The sequence below is a fragment of the Haemaphysalis longicornis genome, unplaced genomic scaffold (genome assembly GCF_048455015.1).
Source record: "Haemaphysalis longicornis isolate Haplotype H1 unplaced genomic scaffold, Haemaphysalis longicornis Haplotype H1 scaffold_7, whole genome shotgun sequence".
NCBI lineage: Eukaryota > Metazoa > Arthropoda > Arachnida > Ixodida > Ixodidae > Haemaphysalis > Haemaphysalis longicornis.
The window spans coordinates 17908975-17929107 of record NW_027526422.1 but is presented as its reverse complement, the minus strand read 5'-3'; the positions used below and the strand labels follow the sequence as shown (position 1 = coordinate 17929107).

The window sequence follows — 20133 nt, the reverse complement described above, 5'->3', positions numbered from 1 at the left end:
CTCCAATTAGAGTGCAGCAACACAGAACAAAACACTGCTGCAGCTTAAATCGATGGAAATGGAGAAAGAGGTCTAGGTTGCCACTGACCTCTGAAAACTGCACTTCGATGGCGTTGTCCCTGAGAGGGCCATAGGACTGCCGTAAGGTGTGGTACAGTGTGATGCCGTTTCCTTTGAGGATGAGGTCTGCTGCTTGAACTGGCCTTGAAGATGCCTGGTACCTAAAGGTGTACTTTAGGTGGCCTCCGTAGCTGTTCACCTACGCATAGAAAGAAATACTTAAAAAAAAATGCCAACTTACAGGGGTAACCTGCTGAGAACTAGCACAGTTGCAAACAGACGTCAGTCGAAGAATGTAGCACAGGTAACGATGGGCACACGCGATTTACAAAACACACACAGCGTTGAAAAGAATTTATTGAGATGGCCAGCTTATATGTGCACCTACTGTTTTGCAAAAAGAAAGAACTGCACACTGCTTGCCTGATTTCCAAGAAACTCTGCAGGCAGGCTCCAGTAGTAGTGGACTGGTGCCTCTGAAGTCTTGATCTGGCTATCGATGCTGAACTTTCGGCTTCCAACGTTAGCCCGCACGGCGTTCTGGTTTGGCCTGAACTTTTCAGTGACATCCATGTAGCTGCCATCGGGGAGAATGCTCATGGTTGCGACAGAGACTTCATTCACTAGGGGAATCTGAAACGAAAATTGGAACAGCCGGTTCAGTCAGAACAAGCAAATAACTTGAGCCAGACCTTAGCGCTCTGTGGAAGCTGCACACCCTTACATGTGAGCACTGCTATCAGCTCTGAACAAGTAATCCAGCAGTAACCCAGAGCCTTTAAGTGTACTGTCATCAACTGCGCTGTTCGCATTGCTGCATCTGTGTGTCGTGCATGGAAGCCATTTTGTGCAGCAAATTAGGTGTCAATTTTCCTCCATGCTTTAACTAGGCAACAGGAAAGCTTTACAAAGTGACTACTTGTTTTTAACCATGGGTGTAATGGAGACTCCAACCAGACTAAAAGAAAGTGATGGAGTGACCATGAAGGAGAAGATGACAGTCATGAGAGAAGATGACTCTGTTCCATAAACCTTTCTCATGCACTCGTTTTATGCACCTCTCAAAGTACAGCTTTATTGTCCAGCTTTGTGTCACAGAAACGTCAGCCTGTTGCTTTGCAGGAAAGGTTTGACAGCGAGAAAAGAATGCTGTATTTCAATGCACAGCAATTATGTTTAGTGGACCTAAGCAGCCTGCATGGGTACAAGTTCAGAGCTATACCATACCATAGTGCAGTAGCCCTTTTGAACGCTGCTGTGAATGAGCGCCGAGAAAGTTCTTCGGGCCCACGGCACTCATGACAGATGGAAAGATTCAGCACAACACAGAAGCGACACAAGCACATGGCAATGCGGCCGCCTAGAAAATCGTATCACAAAAAGGAGCTCTCCCGTCAACTACCAATACCCCCCATACGGCAGCTCTTCCATGATCGATGCTCCCACAAGAGCCGTACGCTCGCGGTGCGTGCAGTAGATGCTAAAAAAGAAAAGCTTTTTTATAAGCACACGGAATAACCATGCACTGTGGGTTGAGCGGGAAACTTTATTCCCAATCATGAGAACACATTCACTGCAAAATGACAATTGTCGAAGCTACCGGCAGCGGCCACTGCCGTGCGATATCAAAACAAACAACATGGCGGCTGACAGAAGCAGCTGCTCGCGATGTCCTTTGATTCGCGAGTACGTTACTCGCATTCAAGAAGCGTTTTGTTCGTCTCTAATAATCGACATGAGTATTACCGAATCCCTTAAATCATTGCCCAGCGCTGACATAGACACAATAATATCACGTTCAGTACACTTCCGAACGTGCTGGTGGAAAGTTAGCTGCTCTAGGTACGGTGGATAAAGGGCACAGATCGGGAAAGCTAACTTTCAAAGTCAGCATCACCTTTATTGCAATGTATGCAATGGCAAATGCTACGCTTCGACCATAACCATAGAAACGAGGGTGTTACACTTTCCTCAGCTCGTAGTACCCCTGATTTCTCATTCCTCTTGCCGTTACAAGCGGCACAAAGTTTGATTTCGATTCTAAGTCAACCCCCCAACATTGGATTGTCAAACTTGAAAAAAAAAGGGTCGACCTACGATCGTGTAAATACGGTAAGTAGGGCAACTAATCAAAGGGCTGTGCCCACCAAGTAAGTGTCACCCTTGCTAGCCCATTTCTCTGTAGAGAGCATTTATTTGAACATTACAACCTCCCTCCTCGACTATCAATCAAGTGATGCTCAGATTTGCAAAAGATCAACTTATTACGTTTACTGGTGTCACTAAAGACTACTTTAGTACTTAATGCCATTTTACCAGCGAAAAACGGACAGATACCTAGAAAAAAATAGACGGGACACTCACTAGCGAGTGTCCCGTCTACTTTTTTCTAGGTATCTGTCTGTTTTTCGCTGGTAAAATGGTTCTAAGTCAACACCAACCAGCCCAACTTTCAGCCTGAACTAGTACTTAATGCAGCAGCCATTCTATCATGCATTGAACAATTGCTTATTCTAACACAAAATGAGTTCAATTGTAGGCATAAATGGTGCCTGCAATTAGCTTATGTCTGTTATATGCAGGTAAACAACAATGAATGAAAGGATGAAAAGTACACTGCTAGTTTTTTTTTTTTTTTTTTTTTTTTTTGCAGTGCACAGGAACGCATCAGCCTGATATCACAATACTAAGCTTCACTGCAAGGCATGAAACGACCACTTACAGTTATCTTGTTGAGGCTGCTGCTATGGCATGTCTGGGAAACACCAAAACAGAAGCATCGAAGACATTCCGAGCTAGTCCGAGCCTGGTCGTTGAACAGTGGCGGATGGCAGACACCTTTGCCTGGAAGTGAGCAGAGCAACACATGGGCAACTGGTACCAGCTCAGACACCAGCCGCACAGGTAGAATCTATTTCAGAGCCCCACAATTACAGCAATATTTTTAAGTTCAGCATTGACACAAGCAATAAAATCAGAAAGACTCAAGGTACAAAGAACACAAGTACATATAAGCAGCGATTAATTGACTTAATAAGCGTTCCAGAATTCCTTTAAACACGTAACTTCATAGTTAATGCGTGCTGCCAATGAAAAACTAGACGGCTTTTCCTTATTTTCCCCCTGAACCACATCAACTTCACTAACCAACGTGATGATAAATAGGGTGTTCATCTATTTAAGACTAAGCATAAAACAGAGGGCTGAAATTTATGCACACCATGATGGACACTAAACAACAAAAGCACATTACATTGGTTTCAGTGTAAAGAATGGCTATTCACGTCAGAGTTTTCTTGAGATTCACTCAGCCGAAAAAATATTACAACGAATTCCAGTCATTTCTTCTTATCTGTGTGATGCGAAGCAGGGATCACAAATCAAGAGAAAAGCAGCAGTTCTGTCTAACAGCAACTGTAATCATCAACGCAAACAGGTGTGCTTGCAAATGGGGACACTTTTGATGTCCTTTACGACACTTCTTAGCAAGCTCTGGGAGTGCCTTGCAGCAAGCAAACTGTGAGGTAAGAAACTGTAGTGACGAGAATTAGCTAGAATAGCAGTAGCCCGTGGGGACCCTTGTTTCCCTGCACCTCATCTGCCCATGTTTAGGCGAGCTTTACAAAATTTGGGCAGCAAACTGCTCTTACAGATAGCAAAACACTAAATGACAATTCAAATGCACATTGACCATTTAAATGTAGCGTTAAACCAAAAGGAATTTTGGCTTCTGCATGGGAGCCGAAAAACCTTTAATTTGATTAAATTTTATAGACTGCCACAACGAAAGACTGGGAATGTTTACGTGGAAGATAGCCGAATGTGGGAGAAAGCCGAACAGCAGCAACAGGTGATGGTGGCTCACTTTTGACAACGAGGATGGCGTCAGGGGTGGCCAGGACGCTCTGCTTGCTGTTGATGGCCTCGCAGGACCAGGCGCCCTGATCCGACTGGCGCACGTCCCGGATGGTGACGACACCGAAGCCATTCTCGCTCGTGGTGGTCACGCGGGGCTTGGGCGGAATGTGGCCCCAGTTGAGGCGCCAGTTGATGAGCGGCACCGGGTTGCCGATGGCACGGCACGTGATGTTCACTGTCTCACCCTCCATGGCGTTGACCACCTCCTGCGGAGACTGGGTGATGGTCGGGGGAGCTGGAAGGCAAGAAGGGGGCAGGAGAGTTTGCTTTTCAGCACTTATCACGTCGTGATCACCATAGGTGCGAGGCATGTGCATGCAGTTAGCATTTTGTGAACCCAAGAAAATCTCTACTTCAGAATTTATGCTCCAGAGCTACACCTGCGCTTTGAGGCTATGGATTCATCTTGGTGGGTGTTAGTCTTGGTTTCAGCTATGCTTAATCTGCTACTTTTTTGCCACCAGTATGGTTGGCACTGAGTCCTGTACTCAAATTGCAGAAAGCATCGACGGCCGACTGCTGACAGGAACTGCTACCTGTCGTGTATTGACTCCATTTAATTTTGCCTCAAGGTTGGACGAGTACTATCGTGGACGTAGATGTTTTCTATTGACACTTATGATCGCACAATACTGTATGTCAAATTACGAATCTCTTCATAAGCACCTTGAAATTCAATACATATAGATGCAACAAACTTTTTGTAAATTCTGGCAGCTACTGTTTCTTTTTTTGTTTGTTTGTTTTAATAAAGGCTAAATGTAAGAGCACCCCAACTGTATTAGCCCTGTGTACTCAAATTCAAATTCAACTCACAGCATCCAATTTCATCGGATTTATCTTGGCAGTCGAATTCACCATCACAGTGGAAACTCTTTGGAATGCATTGGTCACCAGAGAGGCACTGGTACTCTCCCATTCGGCATGGGGACCCAGGAATGTTATCACCTGAAAGACATAGAACAGGGGAGAACATTAAGCTTCAAGCTCCCCGTGGATGGCATGAGACAGGGGGGCCCTCTGTCATAGACAGCCTTCGTTGGTTCACTTACGGCAGTTTCTCTCATCTGTACCATCACCACAGTCGTCGTCACCATCACAAAGGTAAACCTTCAGGATGCATTTCTTGTTGTCACACTGCATTTCATTCGGTTCGCACAGGGAGGGTTGAGCTGAAAAATAACCAAGATGAAGTTCCTAGTCAGCTGCGCATTTTAACCCCGCGCGTGCAAGTTGCACTAATAAAAATGAAATTGCGGTAAAGATGTAGGCATCAAAACTAAATGCAGCCACTCTCTATCAATCGATCTAGAATAAAAATTAAGCTACCACTGATCTTAAACTGTGAATGATGCAGGACGAGTGCTCGTCCTGTTGTCTCCCCTTTGTGTCGTCCTTCCGCGCAATCCTCATGGCTTTTCAAGTATCAAACCAACTAGCCTGTCAACAAATCTTGCTGAAAAATGAACCTGCCCACAGACTGAAGCTATAAAACAAATTGTTGCCAGACGGGCAGGCCGTCCACATACCGCAGTTGTTCTCGTCCGATCCGTCCTCGCAGTCAAGGTCCCCATCACAGACGTACTTCCGCGGAACGCACTTTCCGTTTTGACAGGTAGCTTCGTCATGTTTGCAAGCTCCTGACGGCCGTTCCGGTTTTGGCGTGGGTGGCGTGTCTAGAGAGACAAGACGCCAAAGCAGTCCTCGCTGAGCCACACACAGTGGACACACTTGGCAAGCAGCAGAAGGCAGAAGCAAATTCTAATGTGTGCAAATGGCACAGTGTCTGTGTGCGACACCACGACTAACCATGCATGTGTACTTGTGCGGGTTGAGGTCGCACATTTCCCATGCCCCAGTTCGTTGAGCTGAATCGTCTACAAACATCTAATCTGTTCCTTAACTAAGCAGTTATGCATAGACATGCTCAGGACTCCAATACACTTCTCAAAGCAGGGCTACTATCACTGCCATAAATATGTGGCAAACTGAACTGATGTAGGAATACAAGAAAAGCTGCTGCTGCTTTCAATAGTCATTGCTTCACCCCAATCTTGAAGCATTTGATGATGACTAGAAAATTGCTTTGAAATTTCACCATTTTAATGCTTATGACAGTATTGCTAACAATATTAAATTCGTGTCTATTTGACTAAGCACAAACGCCAATACAGGCTAAATAGTCAGGCACTGGCAGGTAAAGTTGCCGTCTATTTACCTCCTATAGATCTCAAGTTGATGCTATTCGTGTAATTGAATGCATTTGAATGAGTGGAAGTTGTGCCTCTACAAAGGTTCGCGTACGTAATCTTAAGTCTTGTATAAGCAGGAGAAAAAAGTTCTCACCAAGAAGAGCCAGTCCCGGTGCAAGAATTTAAAAAAAAAGATGAACATTTTAATTGACATGGTGGTAAAAGTGTTAGAGAGCAAAAGACGTGCACATGCAAAGTGTGTTTAGGTTAATAAGTACAAGAGTGCTCACTGATTAAGCAGTAGATGTCAGCATTTGTGCAATGCTTATTCTACCACAGCCCACAAACTGATTTCTCCATGAAAGATGCACAGGCATGTGTACCCCATTCACCATCTAGCCATCATGCATTGATGCATGCACTTATGGCACTTCTGCTGCATGGGCTCCCAATACAAGCTCTCACTGACAAGGCTGTGTTAACTGCTGCATGGCGCATAAAATAAGCCTGCATGCACCTGAAGTTGTTAGGAAACAGTGACTAGTTTGACTTTTACTTGCTTTTGGTGGTGACATTATTGAGCAATATCAGTCGATTTAGTTTTTAAGTGCAGTGCTGGTTCTAAAGCTTTTAACCATTTTTGCGACAAGAGCTATTGTTATTAGAACATGCTGGCGATTTTTTCACTGAAACTTTGCTGGTAAACTTGCGTTGCTATGCAACAGTTATTCATAAATTTTGTAACTGTGAGGAAGAAAAAGTATATCTGTGCTTTTGTTCCTGTACACATTTTAAACTAACACCTCTGAACACAATTGTGACAAAATCGTCATTTCAAACACCATTGCTTTACTGCCATACCTGCACTAAGGTTTCTGTACTGATAACCGATGTCATGTGCTGGCATAATACAGCAAGACAAGGAAAGCTGCACTGAATACAAAACTGCATCTATTTAGCACTCCTTCAATTTGTTAGACAAAATCAGCAAGCGCAGCTTTAGGTTTCACCTTACTGTTAAATAGGAAGGGCATTGAACATCTACTGCTATTTGGCTTCGGGAATCCAGTAGCCGATTTACTGATATTTCCCAGACATAATGCCATTCCTCATTTACTGCACCCCCTCCTATATGTCTTGCCATATAGGAGGGGGTGCAGGGTGCAGGGGGGGAGAGGAGACATTGGCCATATGTCTCGCCACTAAATTTTGCTCTCGTATCTGCCAGCTTACGGTCCCTTACCCTATTGCGCATTTTAATTGCAAATAATATTGCACTTCCTGGCTCTGTGTGAAATGCCATAGAAACTCCCAGTTTCTGCAGTGTTACGGCATCAGATGTCAGATGGGCAGTCAGAACACGCGCCAAAATTCTGAAAAAGTTCCCTACTTAGCTCTCAACAGTATATAGAGCTCAGGAGTATAGCTCTCAATAGCCATAAAAACAAGTTGAAGCACAAACCCGCCTCGAGAACGGATTCTTTACGTTGGCTAATATGTGTCACCCACTGACCACATCCACTCCTGCCTGTGTTTCACGCAAGCCCGCACCAAAATGGCACCAGACAGCATGAGAGCACCGCAAACAGTAACAAGTCTCAAGTAACAAAATTTAAATTGGGTACCCTTTATTGCAACATGCACAGGACAAATACATGCAGCACAGCTCAATGCATATGTGATAAGTACCTTCGTAGGTATTGGGATCAATTTTGGGTAGGAAGTCTCCATAGTAGGGCTCAGCTGAAGCGTTATTTCAACAGGTAAGAAAATATGCCACCACATTAAAAAAATACTCCACAACGCAGCCAACCTCCATGCACCGAGACAAACAGCACAATTAGTGAAGCCTTTTTTAAAAGCCCAGCCTCTGCAAAAAACAGCACCACATACCTTTGCTCTCACAAAGAGACAAAGCCATTCCAATACGCACACACAACCAACTTGTAAGCTCAACAATGCCCAAAGCTATAAATGACTAGCAGATGGCTACGAACCAATGCTGCCCTACCTAGTTCGAGATCTACAGGAACTACAAATGCATTGTAGTCATCACTACTGACAGCAATCTCAAATCACAAATTCAATGCTTGCTATTCATTATCAGTGTACTGCTTACTGAATGGCTGTAATATGTAAATCATTAGTAATGCAAACACAAGGTGCCATTATATTAGAAAATAATAAGGAACCCCATGATGGCTAACATATGCACTATGCCTCCGCATGGTCTTTGCAAAGAAAGATGTTAAACACCAGCCCACGGGGCTAGTGCGCACCCCCCTGTACATCGTGCGAGAACTAAATTAAATTTTGCAAAGAATGTAACAGTAAGCTCGTCGGAAACTACTGTGCATTTCATGCTAAAGAGTAGCTCACTTGGTCCTTTAACATTAAGAAAAATAACTATCCACACAAGGCATTTGAACCAGCCAAACAATGGAATGCATCATATAGGAACAAAACTACTGCAATACGTACCAAAGACATTACAAATAGTCAAACAGGAATGTGCCACATGACTTCAGTGAAACGACAACCAATGTAAATAGGTGTTCAAAATGAACACGGCATACTGGAACATCAATACTGGAACATCCAAAGTGCGTTACATCTACATTTGGCACTAGCGAGTTACAAAAATGTGGTAAGTGGAAAACAATTTCTACAATGTATGTACACTCGGGCCACACGATGGCAATGGTCACTGGACGTTTCGATTCATGGCATGCACAATGCATGTCCCAAGCGCCATGCACACTCAAGTTTGCTGCTGACAGACAGGCACACAGTTACGATGATCCACTTCAATGTGGCTGGTGAGCAGGAAGGGGGGAGCTTTTAACTGCTGCTGTGTAGGCATCCTTTCATTTTTGACACTGTCCAGGTACAATATGCTGCGTCATGCAAGTTCTATAACAAGATGGTTCAACGAGAAGCCTTCTAGCGTAATAATACCGCGACCAGGGAATAATCAATCCAAGTGCCACAATATCTTGTCAAAGGCAGGGGCCAACAGAACTGAGCTGCATGCATTCCAATCCATGTCGAGACCGTAACCACTGCGCAAGTAGTCAGCTGAATGGCACATACGAGAACGACTGTTCTGCTCAGAGGGGCTATTCGTTGTTTGTTAATGCCACTGGCACTTCTACTGGGACTATGCAGTGGCCAAAAGGGTGTCTCAAGCATGAAGAAGATTCCAGCACCGACAGTTGTAATGTTCACAAGCAAAGTCAAATGATAGTTTCAGTACTCGTACAGCAGAACCTAGTTACTAAGACATGATTGGGTGTGGCTACGCCTCGCCATATGTCAGGAGGAGGGGGAACTTGTGGACGACGGGAACGACGACAAGAGAGAGGGAGGGAGGGGCAGCGGCGGCGGCAACAAAGAGAAGCAGCAACGTGGCAACAGAGGGCGTGGGGGTGCAGTGCGGCGGTGGTGCTATGGCCGGGAGAAGGCCGGCCTGTGGACGGGCGGGAAGGGGGCGCAGTGATCGGGATATTTACATGGCTGCACGGTGAGGAAGGCAGCCTTCTGAGCCCCCGAGGTGGAGTCCGGCACGCCCACCGCCTTGCAGAGGTACACGCCCCCGTGGTCAGGCTGCACGTTGGGCATGGTGAGCCTGCCACGGGCGTCCGTCGATTGCGGGGGCAGCGGCCTGTCGTCGGGACGGCTCCACTTCACCTGGGAACGCCGGGCACCCTCGTCCCGACAGCGGAACACCACCTCTTGGCCTGCGCCACAGGAGCGAGGGAGCAGGGGCAACGGTCAGGGTCACTCATTCACACAGATGGCCTGGCCTAGTGCCACTAAATAACAGAGTGGCATCACTGAGGCACGCAAGTCGGCAACGAGGGGCGATTCTGGTGTTTGTCAGTGTTGTGACATTGCCTCTCCTATGGCCTCGCCGCTAACTCCTACCGAGTCATTTGTTGACAACACTGCCGAAGGTGCAGCAAAATTGCATCTTCGTACGCATTTCTGTGGCTGAGATGCTGCCACACGTGTTATTTTGATTCGTGTTTGGAACGACGCCAGTCACGTACAGCTACAGAGCAGGGAGGACAAGCTTAAGTCTACCACAGTTCACAGTGTAAACAAGTGTCACGTGATGCGAACTAACCAATTATAATGGCGGCGGCAGGGAACAATGGGAGAAAAGTGCCGATATTCTGGCTAGGCTAGTGTCCCTAGATAGAACAGTTGAACAGTTGCATTAAGAACAGTTGAATCAAGAACAGTTGCACCTGTTGAAAGAACACATTAGAACAACGCTAGCAGTTTCCACACAGTTTAATAAATGTCATTTTATTTGACAGTAGTTTATGTAATAGCCTCGTTCACTTGATTAAAATTGACTTGTTTTAATTCTGTGATGCATTTTATTGCACCATCAACTTTTTTTTTTATTTGGCAAACTAAACGTACACATTTCAATTTCATCATTTGTTTGTTTCATCAGCAATGCAGTGCAAAGATGAGCAAGCAAAGGAACAAGGCTCTCTCCTTATATTCAGCAGTTTATTAGGCGTAGCAGTTAATGAGAAACACATCCGAATTTTTTTATTGACGTTTAGGTGAAGGTCCTCTTAAATGCACACAAAATACGATTGTGTACTGTGCTGTGCAACTTTTGTACAATGCCAAAACCAGAAGCGAGAACACCTTTGCAATTAGAAAGAAATTGGGTACCTTGTTTTATTGTCTGCCGCTCAGGATAGACCCTGATGTTGACGTTGGCATCTGAAGCTGTAAAAACGCACAAGATATCAGCATGTAGCCCCGCAACACAAGGAAATAAAACAACAAAGCCTGAAAAAAAGATTAGTTTTTAGCTCGAAGAGAAAAACTGTAAAGGCTGTGAAAGGTACTTGACTTTAAGCGAACAGATTGCTTGAACATAACTTTTAAAGCAGAACAGCCCCAAAGTGCTGTTTTGCATGCAGAATTCCAGATAAAATTTAACTGTATGAGCAATTAATTCACGAGAAAGTCCACAGGCCCCCTCAGGATTCTCTCTAATTATGCAACTTGTGCCACAGTCCATTCTTTGCCCTCCAAAACAGGTTTTTTTTTAATAAACTGCTAAAAACCAGGGTACTGCTGTTGCCAGTGTCATTTGTAAACAATAATAAAGCATGAGCTCTGACTTCACACAAAACTTCAGTGTAGAAGTGCCAGTGGTTTGTAAATAAAAATGTTTGAAGGACTCGTTTCTTGTTGCTGATCCTTGTAATAAAAAGGGCAACTTCATAGCAAATTAATAAAATAGTAAAATCTCGTTAAACCGTATTCGCATAAGCCGTAGTTGCTTTTTATACATGGCTAAGCTGAATCCCCGACTGTTTCCTTTTAACCCAATGCATTCGGATAAACCGTAATGCCGGTTAGTACGTACTTTCTTTGCGTCCCCGTCAGGTACGGTCTAACGAAGTTTCATGGTAGCGAGTATGGTCATAATGTCAGAGTCGCTGCGTACCTCTTGCAGTACGTTAAAAATGGAAATTCCACCTTCTGTGCTGCCATGTCTACCTGCCCTGTTCGGTGCGACTCAACACACATTTCACTAAGTATGTAATAACCAAAGGTAGGGTTCTGACAATCCCGATTTAAATTTCCCAGCAATCGCGAATTTGCCAGAGCTGCATTTTACAGCAAACGCATACCACAGTCTGCTTCGTCCGAGAAGTCCGAACAGTCAAAGCGGCCATCGCAGCGTTGGGACCGCTCGATGCACTGAGCATTGGCGCACACATACTGCCCAGGTTGGCATGTCCCTGGAAGAAGAACAGTTTCGATCAGTGCATGGTGAATTACCCGTGCACAGGAATGTGTTCTCAACTATGGGGGATTTTGCTCTAGCTCTGCATATTAAACTGCATAATCAATTGAGGCACACCTTTTCCCAGGTGGGGGAAAAAAAAAAAAAAATATTGGAGGACCATTTGGATTTGCCGAAAACACAATTGGTTCAAATGGAATAATTTGCATTTTCGGCAGGTCCAGTTGGGCCTCTAATTGTTTATTTTTCCGCCTTTTTATTTACAAACCCAGCAGTAAAAAGGAGATACTGCAATTAAGGCTGTTTTTATTTAAAAACAGCCTGAATTGCAGTATCTCCTTTTTACTGCTGGGTTTGTCCCACTCTTCAGAGATGCTTAGCTAGAAGCTGAATTTTATTGTCGTCAACAGTGCAAAAGGCCTATCATTGCATCAGTAAATGCAGCATAATTAGAGGTTCAAGGTGCTGTGCAAGAAAATGCAAGCGTATTCAAGCTTGCATCAAGTGTGGTACATAGTTTTCATCTAATGTTTAGATGTTAAGATGCCTGCCTCGAGTTAGCGCACAAATTTTCCTGGTAGCAGAAAAGGTTAGCATGCACACACGCTTGAAGCAGAAAGAAAGACCTACAGCAGTTAAGCTCATCGGATCGGTCGGGACAGTGGGGCACACCGTCACAAAACTCGTCTCTGTCAATGCAGAGGCCCGACTGGCACCGAAATTGGGAAGGCCTGCAGAGGTGAGATTCTGAGGACGGCGGCAGAGGGGAAGTGGAGAGACGGAGAGGTTAGAGAGGCACAGACAGCACTGAACACCAGTCGCGGCTACGAGCTGAAGGTGTTAAAGACATGCATGCAAGCATGCTTCACAGGCCCGAGGCTGCAGGAAGCTAGGTGAAAGGTGTTTTGAAATAATCTCCCACCATGCACACAATTTAGTACATTTGCTTACTAGTACTGCTTTTTGCACAAACCTGTTACACATGCTGTAAATTGAAAAGTGCAAAATTTAGGTCCTGCTTAAGGGGGGACACTGAAACTTGTCAGTCTTGCTGCCTTTTTCCCCACTGATTTCAAATATGGCATTATTTTTTGAGCAAGTCAATTAGTCCCCAAGATAATTATAGATAATTACTAGTCACTTTTGAAGGAATAGACAAAGCAGTTTTAGTCATAAAACTAATATTTACACTGCTTGGAAATAATTTCACAGCTCATTGAACTTTCATGTTTGAAATGGGCATTCAAAATGGCTCCTTGCCCGTTTAGAATGGCAGTTTCAAACACCAAAGTTTAAAGAGCTGTAAAATCGGTTCCAAGCAGTGCATCAAAAAAACCGATACTTCTGTTGCACTCACCAGGGTTCATAGTTTTGGAAACTGTAAATATTAGTTTTATGACTAACACTGTTTTGTCTATTGTTCCTCCAAAAGTGACTAGTAATTATCTCTAATTATCTTGGGGACTAATTGACTTACTCAAAAAATAATGCCATATTTGAAATCAGTGGGGGGAAAAAGCAGCAAGACTGACAAGACTCAGAGTTTACTTAAAAGTTAAAGGAAGCTGTCTTAAGAGCAGTGCTCCCCTTAAGTGTACCCTTAAGATTTAAAAAAATCCAGGCATTCCTTTTCATTTCAACCAGCTAGAAATACCACTTCATATCTATTCCGTGGATATGCAAGAGTCGTTAATGTTTTCTGGCCAGTGTCTACTAATACTCTGAACTGTCAAAAGCCGCATGCGATTATGCAAGATTCGAACTTATTATAGCCCATTTAAAACCATTTTGAGAGCTATTTTTGTTCACAAAAATAAAAAGAAAGCAGTGGCGAGAACAGAGTGCCATATCAAAGTACATATGCTGCTAAGGTCGGCAGAGCACTTTTGGCAGGCGCGTGCGTATCGGTGAGGCAGAGTGAGTCAGTACCACAGTTCTGTTCGTCAGAAAAGTCCTCACAGTCATAGTAACCGTCACATCTGAGCAAATCCTGCACACACTTGCCGTCGCCACATCCAAACTCACTGTGACCACATCCCCCTGCAGCATGCGACAGGAGAGAGGGCAGCGTTAGGGCAGCACGGCAAAAGGGGGAGAGAGAGACAAGGAAGAGGAGGAGAGAAGCAAGGCGGCTGGTGCACGACATGGATATGTCTCAGCGCTGGCATAACTGCACCCAGTACACACACTTGCAAAGAAAGTAAAAAACACCTCTGCTACACCAGTGTCCAAATGTCATTTGAACCAAAAGCCAAGTTGTGCTGCTACACTAGGTGTTGATATGCCACTCAGCTCAAATGACATTCAAGCCAGTTGAGCACCGAGAGAGACATTTGGAATTTCAAACGCCATTTCAAACACAGCGCCTTCGATCGGCAATAAAAAGTATACTTCCGTACGTAACACAAACAAAATATTTTTGTTCGTAGAACTGTGTTCCCTGTTTATTTACTTAGACTAAGAAATCAACATAATTTTCATACTCTCAAAACCAGTGGGTCAGTTGCAAAAAAAAAAAAAGGAAAATCTACACAAATAGCCACCACATTGGAGTCAAAACTGGTGTCTTCTAATTTGATATTTTACTACCTTAAACTGCTCTTAACTTTGTTGTATTATTGTACGAAAACGGAACGGGGCAACGACAGTGCCACTACAGCACAGCGAGCAATTGTGAAAGCTTTCAAATGACATCAGAATTGTAGTGTAGCATGGCGAATTCTGAATGGCATTCGAAGCACCCCACATTTGGTTCAAATGACATTCGGACCCTAGTGCGGCCGGGGTATAAGAAAACTGGAATAGGAGCCAGCTGTATGAAGAAAAGCGAAGAAAAAGTGAAATTAGGTGTAGTTAAAAAATGTTAGACACAAACTAAGCACCCATATATACACAGACGAGCAGGACGCCGGCTCAGCATGAAACCTAGGAGAACCACAAAAATCCAGTGCCACACATGAAGGATTAGGTTCCTGGCATGTTTGAATAGCAGAGTTCGCTACACTGAGAAAACAAAGGCAAGCATTTAAGTGCTGTGGTTCTATTAAAACTTCGATACAGCATGCATCTATTAGACAAAGTACTGCTTCAATGCTCTCCCATACCAATTAGACTCATGCAGAGCCATCAGAGTATTTTAGACTCTCAGATAATGCATGCCCATTGAGCCAAACTTGTTGAAATACAGCGACCCTTTGTTTTAAAATTTTGCATCTAATGCTACATGCTGGCATAAGCTTCGAGGTGAAAAAGAACATTGTCTTCAAGGAGAGATTTTAAATATTAATTCTTGGGCTTTAGCATTCACTGTGGCCAGCAAGACCACTGCCATATACAGCAAGCCTGCCTAGAGCAGCTCACAAATGCAGTCGTTCTTTGCTCGAGGCACTGGAGGGAGGGGAGAAAACCAGTGGCTACTTACTACACTCGAGTTCATCAGATCCATCCCTGCACTGGTGGTGTCCGTCACACTTGAGGTTCTTTGCGATGCACTGTCCGTTCCTACAGCGGAATTCATCAGCAGTGCAGCCTGCAAGCATGCCAAAGAATGAGGTGGAAAGGTTGCCCATCAGTCCTCATTGCTCTCACGCTCAAGATACACGAAAATCATCCACTCACAGTCATCTTCGTCACTTCCGTCGGAACAGTCACGTCGTCGGTCACATTTTGCAGAAAGCCTGACACATTCACCAGATCTGCACTTGAACTCATCAGCTCGGCAAGCCTCAGACACTAAAAGGAAGGGGAGTGCAAATCAACAATGGCTTACTTGTGAGCTCTACTCATCAGTTTTGTGGCCGAAGCAGTGGTGTTCTAGTTTCGCGATCCTCAAAAGAATCCACGTGGGAATCAAGTTAATTGTCTGCGGACTTCCAAAAAGGCCTTGGCAGACATCTTATTATGCTGCATGAATCCTTTTCCTTAGCATCCCCCTTCTGTTAAACCAACACAGAGGTAGAAAAAGCTGGTATTGCCACAAAGCACGTGATTGCCTAACCTCTCCAAGCACCCCGTATTAGGTCTGCTTTTCTTCACGGTGCCAAAGTTGGAAAAAAAAAAAGCCATGCACATTAAATATATGCATAAAAACAATACACAAGTGATAAAATCAGACCCGCTAAAATCAGAACACGGCCGTCCTCAACATATCTCGTGCACCACCACTTCTGCCAGTCTGAAGAGTGTGGAACATTCATTATCGAGAATAACACTGTCCTAGTCATAGGCAATATTGGGGAGTTGCTACAGACAAGCTGTTCTAAGTGCCCCTCCTTAATTCTAGTATTCGACAAAAGGATAAAGGACAGAAAAGCACACAGACCGAGACTAATGCGAGCCTTTGCGTTCATTGTTGCGAGCACTTCACACATGCCACAACACCAAGCAGCCTAAGCCTACACCCTAGTTCATCTCCTTGAGCTTCTTTTCTTCCACGTCTAGTTCACTGGGACGAGGCACCTCATATTTTCAATAAGACTTACTGGTGGGAAATGATGTTCGGTGGTCAAGGTTGGATTTACTTCTTTGCTGCTCTGTGGCTAAAATTTTTGTGTGTGTGCATTTGCTAAATCCTGAATCACCTAAATTCATTTCAATGGAATATGCAGAGTTATTACAGCTTGAGGCCTTAGGCATTTGCACAAGAAAGAATGCATCCCTCCGTACCCCGGCCCACACGTTGTCCAACACCAATGTCACAAATGTTCTATTTAAGCTTTTCCCAACTCTTATGTTGACAGGCCAGCACAAAAGTGCATGTCATAGCACAAAGAAACTGTTATTTGTATCATTTGCAAATTTTGAAAGTTTCGCAACTTTAAATAATCATTTATTGAACAAAAAGTTTTGCTATCGATTTGATTCACAATACTTCCAAGTTCTGAACACGCGCCCAAAAATATCAATGAAGGCGCATTGACTTCACAAAATGTTACACATGTTCCCTCGCGAGAACTAAGAACCACAAGGTGCCAAATGACAGGGATGTTGGAGTTGATATTTGAGGTGGCAGTTTTCTATGCAAACATCTGCACTTTTAACTTTCACTTACACTGAGTATGTGTTGCAATTAAGGGCATGGTACAGAATGTATCAGAAAAACTTGCACTGTTATCACTGCATAGGCCACACATTCCCAGAAATCACATTTTCTGAACTACGTACTTTCTAGCAAGCGACCGTGCATGCAGCACGCCGCGTTAGTGTACATACCACAGTTAGCCTCGTCAGAGAAGTCTGGGCAGTCTACCCTGTCATCACACTTCCTGCTAAGGTCAATGCAGCGCCCATCACCACACCTGAACTGCGAGGCAGCGCAACCTGAAACTGGGGGGGAACACATGCAGCATGCGGCAAGTGAGAGCAAGCAGCACCTTCCACCGTGTTGGTTAGGCATTAGAGCATCGCTGTAAGCGACAGAACTCTGGCTTTTCTGTAACTTAATCTGCTTAACACTTAATATGAGGCCACTTGCATGAACAGCGCCACAGATGGAGACAACGGGAAACAGGTGGCGAGATTGGGAACAGCCTGCTTTAAGGGGGGACATGGCTCTTAATTTTTTAAGACAATTTCTCTTAATTTTTGAGTAAACTCTGTGAAATTTGTCAGTCTTGCTGCTTTATTTCCAGTGATTTCAAACATGCAATTATTTTTTGAGCAAGTCAATTAGTTCACAAGATAATTAGAGATAATTAGGCATTTTTGGAGGAACAATAGACAGAACAGTTGGTCATAAAACTGTAACCTTTGCATTTTTAAACACTATGGACCCTGGTGTGTGCAATAAGAGAATCAGTTTTTTTGATACATTGCTTGGAACTAATTTTACAGCTCATTAAACTTCAGTGTTTGAAATGGGCATTCGAAATGCTTCCTTTCAACTGGTGCCACCAAGGTTTAATGAGCTGTAAAATTATTTCCAAGCGATGCATTAAAAAACTGATTGTCTTATTGCACTCACCAGGGTTCATGGTGTTGGAAAATATAGAGATTAGTTTTATGACCAACACTGTTTTGTTTATTGTTCCTCCAAAAATGGTTAATTAGCTCGAATTACCTCGGGAACTAATTGACAACTAAAAATAATGCCATATTTGAAATCAGTGGGGGAAAACCAGCAAGACTCACAGGTTTCACAGAGTTTACTTAAAAATTAAAAGAAATTGTTTTAAGAGCCATGTCCCCTTAACATCTGTTTTCACTGAATCACCAATTTCGCAAAGCTTCTCATGGCATGGCTCTTTCATAAGGCCTGTTATTAGCATATGCCAGAGGCAACTGTAGTTTAAAGCATATTAGTATCTCACGTGTTTGAACACCTTGAGTCACCAGTTAATTGCTACCAGTTGATGTTCTGGTCAGAAGAATGATGAAAACTTGCTTGCGTGACATTGGTTGGCAGGAAATTTTAACTAGGTGGTGGTAGAAATTGACTTGCAGGATAATGCATGCACTATGCGCCGAGTAAAAGGTAGCACAGCAAAAGCTTCCCCGTTAATGCATCAACTAGCGCATACAACTAAGAAAGCTGCAAAATGTGCCTGAAAAGGACATTTGGTGTATGTATAGCAAGACAGTGCGACAGAGCCCCCTTGGAATTGAATAACCCTTTTAAAGTAAAGCCTGAAAGGCAGAGTGCAAAAAAATACGATTCTTGTAACTGTCTTTACTACGCAAGTACTCTGATGCAGTCTTGCTTTACCTTGCATGAAGTGACACGACTAAGGTTAAGGTGATAAAGTCAGCATCCGTCATCAACTATATGCGATGGAAGTTATGAACTACAAGGAGCTTTTTTTGTCTGATTCAGTAAACCTAGCTATTGCATTTGCTTGCTTTTGGTTAGCTGAGCAGCACTAGCCTACTTTTTAAAAGAAGTGCAGCTGTTCCACGCTACTGCCAATGCTGCCAATAAAAAAAAAAAACCGTTTTTATCAAATAAGTTGCCTGCCAAGAAGATTCAATACAGAGGCAAGAAAGAGGAAAGTATCGAAAATTTGATTCAATTTAAATGCAAGAGTTTTTTTTTGTTGTCATAAGGACTGTTCCTGTAAGGTAGAAAATGCAGAAATATTGCCATGCGAGAAACGAGCACAACCGCCCCTCCCACAGGGCCTTACCCGGGCAGTTGTGTTCGTCTGAGTGATCCCTGCAGTCAGGTGTGCGATCGCACTGCCGAGACTTGTCAATGCAGGCCCCATCACCACACCTGAACTCATTGGCCTTGCAAACTGAAGGAAAGAGGCAGCGCAACCGTGAGAAGAAGAAATTTGAAATGATTATCCAGCAGATCAACATTGCACCGCAGCCAATTATTTATCCTAAGAGAAATGGCAACACTGGGGGACCAAAAAAAGAAGAAGAAAAGGAATGCAAACATACAAAACCGCGCTCTCTTAGCACTACGTGCACTTTGCAACACTAAACCAATTAGCTTGCATCAAGGTTCGAATCCGTATCTTAAACTAATAAGGAGCCAATACCTCTATTATGAGTGCAAGGACAGCAAAATGTTTTTTGCACTGAATATTCCTCCGTAGCACAGTAAGTAACAAGCGTCTAAGCACTCGTAGGCATTGATTTTTTTTTTCTTGGCCCTCATTTGCCGCATACTTGCATTCTTGTAAATCTGACAGAGGTTAAATCCCTCAATGCTTTGAAGACCGACGTACAAATCCTAGACAGACAGCTAATTTTAAAGCACCCCCCCCCCCCCCCCTCCCTCTTGGTACTCAAAAACCCCGTGTGCAAGCTCCCAACACCCAGGCCCTCTTTGTCACATTCCCACATAAGTAAAGCTCTGAATTAACAAGCACTACAGAGAAACCGGGCAAATAGAGTTGCTCAGTGTCAAAACCAGCGTGGAAACTGCTGTGCAATTGCCGAATGCACTAACCAGACATGGCAACTATGCGATGAGTGTGTGTTGTCAGAGAAAAGTTGCACTGTTTTCTGGCGCAACACCAACCTTACGGGGAAGCACCAAGAACAGGATTTTTACAGTCAGTCAGTGCAAGTTCAATGCTTGCGGTGACTTGTAGCTGGTCAGAGGATGGTGGAAGCAAGTTTCTCGTACGACCATTTACTGTGCTAGGCATTTGGGAAATTGAATGTGCCACTGTGCCTCCTCCACCAGCTTTCAGGTAACGCTGCCGAGTTCACTCCTAATCCTCT

The 20133-nt window shown here is 44.0% G+C and overlaps 1 protein-coding gene across 1 annotated transcript in view; it reads right to left on the bottom strand.

Annotated features, from left to right (window-relative positions):
• Nucleotides 1-20133, bottom strand: part of LOC144144629 (basement membrane-specific heparan sulfate proteoglycan core protein-like) — a gene marked incomplete in the record, with an annotated part of 339390 nt that overhangs the window by 84671 nt on the left and 234586 nt on the right. Inside the window, 14 exon segments of the mRNA XM_077676148.1 lie at nt 89-259; nt 484-693; nt 2783-2904; nt 3926-4213; nt 4795-4926; nt 5031-5150; nt 5508-5654; nt 9683-9910; nt 10869-10925; nt 11843-11953; nt 15380-15487; nt 15577-15690; nt 17170-17283; nt 19080-19190. Of these exon segments, the coding sequence (XP_077532274.1) occupies nt 89-259; nt 484-693; nt 2783-2904; nt 3926-4213; nt 4795-4926; nt 5031-5150; nt 5508-5654; nt 9683-9910; nt 10869-10925; nt 11843-11953; nt 15380-15487; nt 15577-15690; nt 17170-17283; nt 19080-19190 (2033 nt within the window).